Source organism: Crocuta crocuta, unplaced genomic scaffold, assembly GCF_008692635.1.
Source record: "Crocuta crocuta isolate KB4526 unplaced genomic scaffold, BGI_CrCroc_1.0 scaffold282, whole genome shotgun sequence".
NCBI classification, from domain to species: domain Eukaryota; kingdom Metazoa; phylum Chordata; class Mammalia; order Carnivora; family Hyaenidae; genus Crocuta; species Crocuta crocuta.
The window spans coordinates 6607993-6621299 of NW_027529174.1; the positions used below are offsets into that span (position 1 = coordinate 6607993).

A 13307-nucleotide genomic window follows, 5' to 3' on the forward strand; every position below is an offset into this window, starting at 1 on the left:
CTGTATCATTCAGTAAGTGGAAAACCATTAATAAAAGGTAACCATGAAACTAAAACAATAAAAACAATGTTTGTCCCAGTTCTACCTAAAACCACCTCAGTTACCACCATAGCATTCTCTGGGAAACACTGATTTATTTCTGCGTGTTTCCATTATGGATAAGAAATCTGAAGTATTAAGTAGCTGAGACGTGGGATCGTCTTATTCTAGAAGGTATTGTAAAAGGTAGCTAACCGCTGTAACATGCAACCCGCTCAAATCCAGTGCCTAAGCACAATAGAAATTTTATTTCTTGCATACATTATAGACAACTACCTTCCACTTGATGATTCAGGGTATCCATGTGCCTTCCATGTAGTGACTCCATTGTGTCTTTTTTGTTCATTTTCGAGAACAGCTTTATTGAGATATCATTCACATATCGTGTAATTCACCCACTTTAAGTTGTGTAATTTAGTGATTTTTAATATGTTCACAGAGTTGTGCAACTGTCCCTGTAATCAGTTTTAGACCATATTCATCACCCCACAAAGAAACATTATACCCACTATCACTCCATTGTCTTATGGTCCTTAGAGTTTTCCACTGGATTTTCTCATCTAACTGGGACACAGAGGAGGAGATGGAACATGGTAGGAAAGGTTTTAGAAAACAGGAAGTGGTCTTACGTCACTGCCGCCTACACTCTCTTGGCCTGAGCTCAGTCCTGTGCCCTCACCTAAATGCATGAAGATGAGAAAATGCGGTTTAGCTGGGCACCCAGGAAGAAGAGGAAAATGTGGCAATCTGAGATCATTGGCATTCTCTCTGCTCCAAGAGATTTGTAATCTTTGGATTGAATGTATTAAGTCTGGAATTGCTTGAATTTGGAAGTCTGTACATGAAAGTTATGAAGTAAAGGATCCATATACATTTATCTCTACCTAACTCATTCTAATTTTTACGAATTTTATGAGTTAAACTGGGTAAATCACTTTTAGACTTATTTCAAAACACGTTAGTAAGTTTTGCTTTCAACTGTAATAAAAATACTTGGTAATAGTTTTTTGAGTTGCTCTTGGACCACAAAGGGGATTTGGGGAGAGGGTTGCCAGAAGTATAGAAAAGTCCTAAGAGGGAATGACTACTCAAGAGAAAAACCTTTTTAAATACAGTGAAAAAGTATCTCTAAAAACCTTATAATTGTCTGTATCAGCACTATCATATATGAAGATTACTCTGTGAATTCAGAAATGGAGTTTTCTGCCCTAAAATTCCTTATAATTTATAGCAGTCATTCACCATCCTGTTTTTTTGCTGGATATTATGTTCAAAACCATCATTAAACCATGCTTCTGTATGTTAATGACTGGCTGCTTTAAGTAAAAGTGCTGGGTGTTTTTGTTGGCTTTTGTGTGTGTGTGTGTGTAAAATCTCTGTAAAATGTGAAGCACCTACATCAATTATTATTATAAGTTGGTTAAAAGAGGAAAGAATGTTAGGATGTCAAGTTTTTGTTTTTACTTTCTTTCATTTTTCACTAGAACTCAGTCCTTGGTAAAGAGGGGGCATTTTATCATAGGATTATAAAGTTGGAAATCACTTTAAATTCTATTTGTTCTACTTCTGATGCCAGAAAGGTCAGGGGCGCCTGGGTGGCTTAGTCGGTTAAGCGTCTGACTTTCACTTAGGTCATGATCTCGTGGTTCGTGGGTTCGAGCCCCGCGTCGGGCTCTGTGCTGACTGCCAGCTCAGAGCCTGGAGCCTGTTTCAGATTCTGTGACTCCCTCTCTCTCTGACCCTCCCCTGCTCACGCTCTCTCTCTCTCTCTCTCTCTCTCCTAGAAATAAATTAAAAAATTTTTTTAAAAATAAATAAAAAAAGAGAAAGGTCTACATCAAAATTGCTCTCAGTACGTACGCGCATACACACACACACAGACACACACACACACACACAGACACACAGACACACACACACACACAAAGCGCCAGATCCATCCTGAGGTTTTCCTTGTTGCTTGTGAGTAATGTGACCTGCTGTTCTTAGGCCCATTCTTTGAACTCTGTCCTGAGTGGCAAAGGGAAAGAACTATCCTCATGAATAGAATAGGCCTTTTGACTCATTGGAGATTTTTAGTAAAATGCGTCATTTTCTTTCTTTCCTTTTCAAGAGTTGACTGGAACTCTTCAGCCTTGTAGTATTGACCCATCTGAACTTTCATTATAAACAATTACTGTTCTTCTTAACCTCAGCAAATGTCTGATTGTAAACTGCTTAAGAGCATGAAATTTTGTACTTGTTTATCCTCATCATGGTGGTTCTTTAGTATCTCTGTCTTGTTGGGTAGGAAGAAGCTGGAATCCATCTTTAATGACTGTGGCTGAATGAAGGCATCATCCCGATGGAATACAATGAATATTAACAGCAAATTTTGGTGTTACCCATCTGCCGAGGACTGCATGTTCTAGGAATTTAATTTTGGGGTTCTTAATTTGATGGCCATATTTTATGCAACTCTCCCAGCAATATAACACGTACACACATACATATACATAATATTACATGCATACATACACATATATAAGATATACTTCTTGTCTATATTTTTGGGGTGGTCCCTTGTCATTAAACGTGCCTTGCCAGCAGCCTATCTTTGAGTTTATATCTACGACGATGTTTTACTTGTTGTGGCCTATTGAGAAAGAACAATGGCTGATCAAACACTAAGCAATTCAGTAGTGCCAAATGGAAGCCTAATGCTACGATGGCAGCAGGTGTACATGTAGAGGTTCCCCTTAGCTGGAATTGAAAGAGAGGCTGGAGCTGGTTGTCACATGGCCCACAGGAATGCAAGCTTGTGGACGCCGAAAGAACTGGCTTTGGGAGAGAGATTCACTTCCAGCAAACATGCCCATCCATCGTCACATCCAAGTAGTGTTAATTTAAATTGTACTTTTTGGAAAGTTTTGTTTCTATTTTGATTTGTGAACTAGCTTTGGTCTTAGAGATGTTAAGAGCTATAAGCATAAGAAATTTCCACTTATTTCATGTTTGTGCTTAGTCCAATGATATCGTCACTCAAGTATGTGTAGCACTTAAGAATTCAAGATGGGAGTTGGACCAGAGTTCAAATCCTGGTTTATTGTGTGACGTGTGGCAATTAATTATACCCTCTAAGCCTCGATTTCTTCATATGTTATATGGGATGACAACAGTTCTCATATAATGCTGTGAAGATTCATTGAGTCATCCATGTGAAGAGGTTAACACAGTTCCTGATTCATAGTGAGTGCTCTACAGTTGTTAGATTTTGACATACGTTAATTCTATTTTTTACAATGAGACTGTAAAAATATCCAGCTTGAGAGACCTGGAGTCAGGTAAACGCTTTAGTATTTTTGAGAAATCCGGGTTCAGTTGTGGCTCAGCCTCTTAGCCAATCTTATAACCGCTCAGATGCTCAGTTTCATAACAACTTCCCAGCGTTGTTGTGAAAACTAATTGATGGGAAATGCTGTGTTTAGGGAGTGACTTCATATGCCAGACCCTGTGCTAAGCCCCTATGTGCATTATCTTTATTCCTGCTGGAAGCTTATTCCTATGGACAAGGTAACTGAGAGGGGGCAGAGCTAACCCCAGGCCATACGACTTCTAAGTGGCAAAGCAGAGGGTTGACTCAGGGTCTCCCAGTCTCCACAGCTCATACCCACTACCTGAGATCCTATTGCAACAGAAGGGTGATGCATCTGGCAAATCTCCTCTGCGGCATGCTGCTGGGAATAGGCACATTGGGAATAAAAGCTGTGATGGGGGAAAAGGGAGGGATCATTTGCCATATTGGAGGAAAATTCTGGTAGATCTTTCACTGTGCTTAATGGGGTCTCAGGACGCCTGGGACATAGAGTTAGAAGGAGAAGATAGAGTCTCCTGAAGATAAATGGCTGCCTTCCCAAATTTACCTGTGGCCAGCCTGGGTGCTTGTAGATGTTAATTTTTTTTTTTTATTTCATTAGTTTAGGATTGATACTGATATTTTTAAAATATCAAGTGTTCTGGAAATTAAAGGAAAACAGGGCACCTTGTAAGACTTACTGGGGGACAGGATCTCTCGCATCTCCCTCCCAGTTCTGCCATTCAGTTGATGCGTGGTTTAAGGTATAGTTCATCTCTAGGTCTAGTTTCTCCATTTATGCTGGTTTAGAAATGTGCAAAATGGCTATTGCAAAACTCCTTTTCAAGCTTGGTAAAATATATAGAGGATGTGCAATAGAAGAGATATGTATATCCTGTGTACACACACACACACACACACACACACAGACTGGCTCAGCACACTGTTGAATAAGCATCCGCTAAGTGCCAGGCAGATTTTTCAGCTTGGATGATTCAAAATTGACTCCGCTTTTTCATGATTTTCAGTCTGGTGGGGTGAAGGCCATAGAAATTAAAGGGAAGCTTCACATGAGAAATGGAATGACCTTGGATATTTCTCCTTGGGCCACAATAGTAATGGGTAGTATATGTCAGTTATCATGAAGTAAATTTCTTGAGGAAATGATAAATCGTCTGAATGGAGAAAAAACTGTGTATGTCCCTTCTCTGTGTTAACTGTTCACCAGAGTGCAAAGACCAGATGTTAAGAGGGGACAGGGCTCTTTCAGTAACTCTTAGGGGTCCATATAGCAAGTCTCTTAATCCCTCTAAACCTTTTCTTACTCAACCTTGCCTAACTTCCTAGGGTTCCCTGAGTTGTGTCTAGAATAAGGTTCTATATATCCCATATATGTGTTGAGAAAAGCAGAATTCTCTTTACTATAAAGAGCCTCATATTTTCTTTTTTTTTTAAATGGTTATTTATTTTTGAGAGAGAAAGACAGAGTGTGAACAGGGGAAGGGCAGAGAGAGGGAGACACAGAATCTGAAGCTGACTGCAGGCTCCGAGCTCACAGCACAGAGCCCGACACAGGGCTTGATCTCACAAATCACAAGATCATGACCAGAGCCAAAGTCAGACACTTAACCACTGGCACCCGTGAGCCTCCTATTTTCATTTCCCTCCAAACCTTTCCAGTGGGTTGTGCAGTAGTCAACTCAGACATTTCCCAACACTGCGTTTTCAGCCCTGATTCTCCTGTGCTCCTATGGTTCATGGTATTGGTGCCTACTGCTCACTCAGACTCAAAATCGTTGAGGCTTCCTAACTCCTTCCCCTCTCTTCATCCCACATCTCATTGATGCCAGAGTTATGTGGACCTTATCTTCTAATGCTCCAGTGCCCCTGCTTTCCTCACAGGACTTACGGCCATTGACTGGGTTCATGACCTTGCCATCCCTCACCTGAACTACTGTGGCAGGCTCCTGGCCAGCCTCCCTGTCTCTATCCATCTGTCACCCTGCCAAGTGGATAAACATAAACTAACTAAACAAACGTTACTACAGCACCCTTCATTCTAAACTCTTACGCCTGGCATGTAGGCATCTTCCTAATTTGGTCCCAAATAACCATTTTGGTGTCATTTCTTGTATTTCCCCTGAACCACTCTGAGCCACAGTGGATTTCTTTCTGTTCCCTAAATGAGTACTTTGCCTCTTCTGCTGCTTGGAGCTTTTTTCCCCCTACTTTCTCTAGAGGAAAACTCCTTATCCTTTAGAAACCGAATCAAAGTGGTACTTTGGTACTTCCTCCCTGAAACTTCCTCACTTCTCCTGGCCCAGTCACTGCCCTATTCCATAACACACCATGCGTTCACATGACTTCTTCCTTATTTGATTATGAATCATACCCCTCTTCTCCTTCCACCCGAGATAGTATTGTGAACTCTCTTAGGGAAACCCTTACCCCCTTCTGTAACTTTGCAGTTGCAGCACACAGTGTGCTCTTGGTGTCTGATTCGTGTTTTCTGGTGGGATAGATAAAATCATGCAGGGGCGCCTGGGTGACTCAGTTGATTAAGCGTCCGAGTTTGTCTCAGGTCGTGATCTCATGGTTCGTGGGTTCGAGCCCTGCGTCAGGCTCTGTGCTGACGGCTAGCTCAGAGCCTGGAGCCTGTTTTGGATTCTGTATTTCCTTCTCTCTCTGACCCTCCCTTGCTCACACTGTTCTCTCTCTCTCTCTCTCTTCCTCTCTTTCTCTCCCTCTCTCTCTCTCTCTCTCAGAAATAAATAAAATATTAAAAAAATTTTTAAGAAAAAAAGAAAAAATTAAAAAAAAGAAAAAAGAATAATGCATGAGCAACTTAATTTGAAACTGTATCTGCAAACCCAAATATTAGTACAGTATATGAATAGATTATATATCACAGAGCATGAGCTGAGGGGGCATACGTCAACCCAGTATACAAGCCATCCTAAATTTTCCCGTATGGACTGACCTGCATTTAACAGCTGCGTTTAGTAGCCGGGCAGTAGTGGGTGGAGATGAGTGTCCTGGAAGCAGACCACATACAGCCTACCGCTCAAGGGCTGAGAGGCCTGGCAGGTGATCAGTGACCTCTGTGAGCATGTCAGTGATTTTTTTCCAGGGTTGGGAGATTAAGGGCCATTTGATTCTCTTTGTGCTGTTAGTATGTACTGTGGTTTCTACATTGAGCACGTGTGACTTGTTAAAAAGGAGGCTGGTACCATGGCAATTTCTTCGGCCCATTGACTGGCACAGGCCCCAGGAGCAGGGCGGGTGGCCGTGTCTGACCAGACCTCCTGACGTTTGTGCACCAAGGCTCTTTACAGGCCGCCCCCTGCCTCTCAACTTTCCGTCCTGCCTCCTGTGCCCTGCACTCCAGCCAGCTACATCGACCCTTTTGTGTTACTTATTTTATGTAGCAGACACTTCCAGATATCATATCATAGGCCAGACAGACACTATTCTAAGCACTTTGCAATACCCACTCCTTTGACTCTCATAGCTGTTATTATTCCCATTTCACATATGAACCAACTGAGCTCATTCTGGATTATGTTTTTCTTTGTGGGTGCTGTTTACTCCTTCCCTATCATGTATCAGAATTTATCTTGCTGAATTGTCCCTTAATTTAAGCATCAGCTCCTCTGTGTCCCTGAGCATCTTTTTTTTTATTACAAAAGATAATTTTTTTTGTGATAATTATTGCAGCATTGTATAATAAATACCGTGTCTGTCTCTCCCACAGACAAACTTGGGCAAATTACTTAATTTTAGTTTCTTCTCTCTGCAAAATGTGTCTAGTAAGATTTACCGCACAGAGTAGCTGTGAGGTTTAAATGGCACAAGGTTTGAGCTCTCTGCTCAGGGAGTGGGCTTCGCTGATCCTGACCGTGTATTCCTTGACATAGTTGTGACACAGGACAGGTGTCACAGGGACGCTGTGGGACCCTGAAGGGCAGGGAGGGAAGGAAAAACCAGATGACCCAAAGTCAAGGCCGCTCGGAGAGAAGAGAGTGTTGGCACTTTCAAATGCCTTGTAAAGGTTTGAGTGGATGACAGTTGAGCACGGACTGTTGGGTTTGGTCGTGATGTTTTTGAGACCAGCTGAGCAGGCTGTGGTGATGTGGGAGGTAAACTGCAAGTGGCTAAGCAGGAGGAGTGGGCGGGAAGGAAGTGAGGGCCGAGGGTGTAGGGGTGTAGTCATCGTCTCTTTCAGGAAGGGAAAAGTGAGGGCAAAAGCAGGGGCCAGAAGAAGTGTTCTTGGTGTGGATGGGAGAGGCCCGAATGTGTCTACAAGTAAGTCCCTCAGATAAGTGCGACCGAGGAGAATGTCCCTCTCTCTGCTCTGATGAAAGCTCAGTCCATGCTCAGAATCTTTGTTGCCCGCCCTGGGGACTTGGCTTCACTAACGCTGTCACTTGTCTGCAGCTGTGGGGTAGCCCAGGGTCTGGTGGGCTTTGGGGTCAGTTGGGGTCCTTGGGTAATTAATATATTTAACTTGCCTGAGCTGCACTTTCCTCATCTCCTCCAAAAGACAGGAGGAAAGAGAAGAAAAAAAGGACAAATCTTAGAGTGCCTAGATCTACAAAGGGAAGAGGTTGAAGGCGATGCTCATGGGATGCCTGCTCTCTTCTCCATAAAGCAGCGAGGAAGCTCTCCCAGGACCAAGGGAATCGGAAGGGTTTGTGGTTCAGACAAGACCAGTGGTCATCACGGAGGCCCCCAGGTTCTCTCCACTGGAGATACACAGAGGAGCCAAGGAGCAGCAGGGAAGGCCTGGGCAGTCATGGAGGAAGAAAATTAGGATAATTGTTGGCCTTCTACAGCCAGGTAGAAAGGAATAGGGAGGGTATGGATAGAACTGGGTTTGATAAAAAGGCCAAAGGATATATGGCATGTGTGCAGGGGTTGCGGGAGAGAGAAAAGAGAGAGAAACAGGATACTATGATGGAGTGACCTCCAGAATAGTCTAGTCATCTGTCAGGTGGGAGCTGGTGGTCTGGACAGTGGACAGGTCTTAAAAGTCTTATGGTGACAGTAAAAATGCAGAGCGGGTTCCTTAGAGGAGGATAGGAGCCCCAAAGTTTGTGACCAGAGGGCAATTCCAGAATATTCAATGAAGCAATTTTGAATGACCAGTGCCAGGGAGTGGTTGGGTCACCCCGGATATTACAGTGTTCTTCATTTCTCTACTTTTTCTTCTGTTCCTCATCATATGAATATCTACCCTCCTCTTCCCAAAGGTAACTTCAGTCTTTCTACAGCTTTTTGTGTGGAATATGTCAGTTATTAATATTATTCGGGAAACATTTTTTATTTCTACATTGTGTTTGTAATGGTTTTTAATGGGTGTATTCTATCAACTTTTGTTTGCAGGTACTACTCTCTAGTCTTTTGGTTTTTTTCCCCTTTGATAAAGTCTCAGGTGTGAGGTTACTAAGGTTAAGGGCGGAGGGATGTCTTGAAATGTCCATACTTAATTGCTGCAGGCAGAATTGCAGTGAACAGAGAGAGGGCAGTAGAAAAGAGAAGTAGACCATCCAACAACAGAATGAGAATGGAAGCTTTATGTGACTACCTCAGTCCACCTCACACCCTCCTGAGTTCTGTGTGCTGCAGGGGAAAATGGAACTGGCTGGAATTTGCATCTGTGATCAATTCCCTGGAGTTTCACTTGGTTTGGTCTTTGATGCTCGTTTGGCAGGGTGGGGATGTGGGGGTGGAGTGCTGCCATCACAATGCTGAAGAAATTGAAAAGATCTATGTCTGAGAGGGGAAGGTGACCAAACAAAAGTCATTTATGTGTTCTAGACTGTTGGTGGCAAGGATAGAAAAATTTCATCTTTAGAAATAACTGGAATAATTCCTTTTATTACAATTCTCACAGTGTCAGTATTTTGAAATGTTTTGACAATAAGTGGAAATATCTAGGTAATAAGGAAATAGTAATATTTTGAATCAGTGATTTCATTAACAAATATTACTATTAATAACCTTTTTTCCTTATATCTTATGATTGTAATGGTTCTCCCTCTCTACCCTCCTTTTTTTCTTTTAACAGAAAAAATACCGAAAGGGATTTATTGATATTTCAAAAATCAAGTGTGTGGAAATAGTGAAGAATGATGATGATGTTGTTCCCTGCCAAAACAAATATCCATTTCAGGTGAGCTGCCATGTTTTTTTGCCACAGTGAAATTCTGGGCTTTTAGTCATGCTTACTACAGTTTCTTGCCATTGCCGTGGTCATTGATTAAAAAAATTTTTTTTCATCTTTATTGAGGTACAGTTGACACATAGGAATTGTGTATATTAAGTGTGTACAACTTGATGTTTTGATGTGTATGTACATTGTGAAATGACCACAGTCGAGCTAATTAATATCCATCACTTGACATAGTTACCATTTTCTTTCTCCCTTCCCTTCCCTTCCCTTCCCTTCCCTTCAGTTCCCTTCCCTTCCCCTCTTTTTTCTTTTCTTTTCTTTTCTTTTCTTTTCTTTTCTTTTCTTTTCTTTTCTTTTCTTTTCTTTTCTTTTCTTTTTTTTCTTTTCTGTGTGAGCACTTAAGACCTACCCTCTTAGCAAATTTCAAGTAAACCATCCAGGACTGCTAACTGTAGTTAACCGTGCTGTACATTAGATTTCCAGAACATTCATCTTGCTTAACTGAAACTTTGTACTCTTTGACTATTATCTCCCCATTGCCCCCTCCCCCTGTCCCTGGCAACCACCCCTTTACTCTCTGCTTCTATGAATTTGACTATTTTAGATTCTGCCTAGTGTGAGATCATGCAGTAATTGTCTTTCTGTGTCAGAAGGGAGATTTCTAGCCTTGTATTTATTTGTAGCCAATCAAGATGTTTCTGCCTTGTGACTGTGATCAAGGGTAAAGTGACAACAGACCGAAGGCAAAATGCTTGGGTTAGTTTCCCAGGCTGAATTTTGTTACTCTATTAAAAATATTAAGAATATGACTTTAGTGGCTCACCAGAAGTTACCTCTAAAAGAGGCACTGTGGTTCAAAGTTTGGGCTCTGAAGTCAGGATCCTGATTTTCTGGATTACTGGCCAAATGTCGACAGGTAGGTTAAGGAGCACAACATTGGGGGATACCTGGAGTTAACATAGGAGTGGAAGGTCTGGGGGTCAGCCTTAGTCTCCTCTATAAAATGTAAATACTGATGCCTTGATTGTAGGATTAATTGAGTTAATGTCTATAAAGCACATAGTGTAGAATTGGGATAGTATTTAGTAAAGTTAGCTACTGCTGTTATTTATAGTGGCAAAAGGAAGGTATAGGAGTGAAACTGAGAGAGTAGTCCATTCATGTAAAATACTAGTCAGAAAAATACTAGATTAGAATAATCCCCGAGACACCAAATTTACAAAAGGATCTTCAGTTAATTAGATTGTAAGAAATACGATTAGTGAAGCATCTTGGCCTCTGTAGATTTTTTCTTCTATAAAAACACAGTCCTTTTCAAAATATGTATCCCACTTGATGTCAACATGAAGAAACTGATAGGATTTTGTAAGAAAGGAATGTAGGTTCTTTGGATCCGAAGTGATTGGCTTTTACTTGATCATTTCAGAATCATTTATTGGCGCCTGTGGCACCAAGGGCTCTGTGCTAGACAGAAGTGTTGTGCCAAAATATTTCTCACCTATTCCACGTTTTGTTTTGTTTTAGGTTGTTCATGACGCTAACACACTTTACATTTTTGCACCTAGTGCACAAAGCAGGGACCGGTGGGTGAAGAAGTTAAAAGAAGGTAAAACTCATGTAATATTAGCTATAAATAATTTAAGATGTTATCACTAAAAGAGAAATACAGCTAATGTATCTGGCATTTATAATCTTTTAATCTCCAATAAGTGTTTCTTCAAGGACATTGTTACTGTGATTCATGTTCAAGATAACTTCCTTCTTTATAATCTGATTCCTTCTAGTGGTATATACCTTTCATTTAATTCCTAATACACTTAAGGATGATCAAGATGATAAAGCTTTTATGATAACAGGATTTGATTTTCTAAGAAATTGCCTGCGTAGTCAACATTTAGTGTGGATGAATTGACTTTTGGGTACAGTGTTTAAATGGGTGATCTGTGTGGAACAATCCTCATCCCTTCTTCTGGTTGTGGGCTGACTTTTGTGTTTATCCATCATGGTATAGCAGAGGTCACTTCTGCTAACAAGGATGCTTCACCAAAATAAGGTGAAAGAGAACCATATGGATTTTCTGAATGCTGGGTTGTATGATGTTGTGAAGGTGTTTTCATAATAAACGTAGTATCTCAGAAATAAAGAACAAGCAACAGTGTTATTTACAGAACATTCTGCCATCTCTGTGTTATTTCACTGATCATTTAATGTGTCTGTGAATTACAGAAATAAAGAACAACAACAATATTATGATTAAATATCATCCTAAATTTTGGGCAGACGGAAGTTACCAGTGTTGTAGACAAACTGAAAAACTAGCACCCGGATGTGAAAAATACAATCTTTTTGAGAGTAGTAAGTACTTATTGTATTTTATAATTATATTGCGTGCAGGATGTACATGCTATTGGGATAGTGAAAAAGTGACTTGATTTTTGATTTTGATTTTGTAAAGCCCATTTTGAATGCATACATTTTCTGGCATAGTGGATTTTGTAAGAATAATTATATTTAGTTAGCAGGGAGGTCATGTCATGAAATCCAAAGGTCTATTTCTGAGAACTTTTATCATAATATGGAAGCCTATTCAAAATGACTCCCATTAAAAGCATGAGCCTAATGTGGTACCATCAATGGCTTCCCTCCCCCCCTTTGTTTTTTAGAGAGAGAGAGAGAGAACATGAGCAGGGGAGGAGCAGAGGGGGAGAGAGAGAGAGAGAGAGAGAGAGAGAGAGAATCTTAAGCAGGCTCCATGCCCAGCGTGGAGTTTGACGAGGGGCTATGACCTGAGCTGAAATCAAGAGTCAGCCACTTAACTGACCACCCAGGTGCCTCAGCTCTTTTTATTCAACTTTACTGAGGTATAATTGGCAAATAAAATTGTAAGGTATTTAAAGTGTACAGTGTGATGATTTCATATACTTATGCATTGTGAATGGAATCCTCCCATCGAGTTAATTGGGACATTACTTATCTTACATGTATACCTTTTTATGTGTACATGTGAGAGTATTTAAGATGTACTCTCTTAGTACATTTCAGTTCTACATTGCAGTGCTTCAGTGTAGTCCCCACGTTATACATACACTTACACATCTTATAAGTGAAAATGTGTGCCCTCTACCAATATCTCCATCTCCCTCCCCACAAGCCCCATCCCCTGGCAACCATTTTTCTACTCTCTGTTACTATGAGTTTGACTTTTTAAAAAAATCCCACATATAAGTGATACTACATGATATTTGTCGTTTTTTCCCCCTTGTCTGGACTTATTTCACGTAGTATAACGCAAAAGACATCCATGTTGTCTCAAAAGGCAAGATTTCCGTCTTTGTAAAAGCTGAATGATATTCCATTATGTATGTACATACATACACAGCACTTTTTTTTTTTTTTTTAATCCATTCATCTGTTGCCGGACACTTAGGTTGTTTTCATACCTTGGCTATTGTGAGTAACGCTGCTATGAATACGGCAGTGCAACTGTCTCTTCAAGGTACTGATTTCCTTTCCTCTGTGTAAATGCCCAGAAGTGGGATTGCTGGGTCATAGGGTAGTTCTATTTTTAATTTCGTGAGGAACCTCCGTGCTGTTTTCCAGAGTGGTTGTACCAGTTTGCATTCCCACCAGCAGTGCACAAGGGTTCTCTTTTCTCTACACCCTCACCAGCATTTGTTACCTCTTGTGATTTGATAATAGTCACTCTAACAGATGTGACATGTTATCTCCTTGTGGTTTTAATTTGCATTTCCCTGATGA

At 40.9% G+C, this 13307-nt stretch overlaps 1 protein-coding gene across 2 annotated transcripts in view; it reads left to right on the top strand.

The window, feature by feature from the left end:
* The window catches only part of TEC (tec protein tyrosine kinase), a 182189-nt gene that overhangs the window by 137520 nt on the left and 31362 nt on the right, over positions 1–13307 (top strand). For both annotated transcript variants that reach the window (XM_077757819.1, XM_077757817.1), the window contains exons 3-5: positions 9444–9548; positions 11073–11154; positions 11775–11903. In XM_077757819.1, the coding sequence (XP_077613945.1) occupies positions 9444–9548; positions 11073–11154; positions 11775–11903 (316 nt within the window). The remainder of the gene's footprint in view (positions 1–9443; positions 9549–11072; positions 11155–11774; positions 11904–13307) is intronic.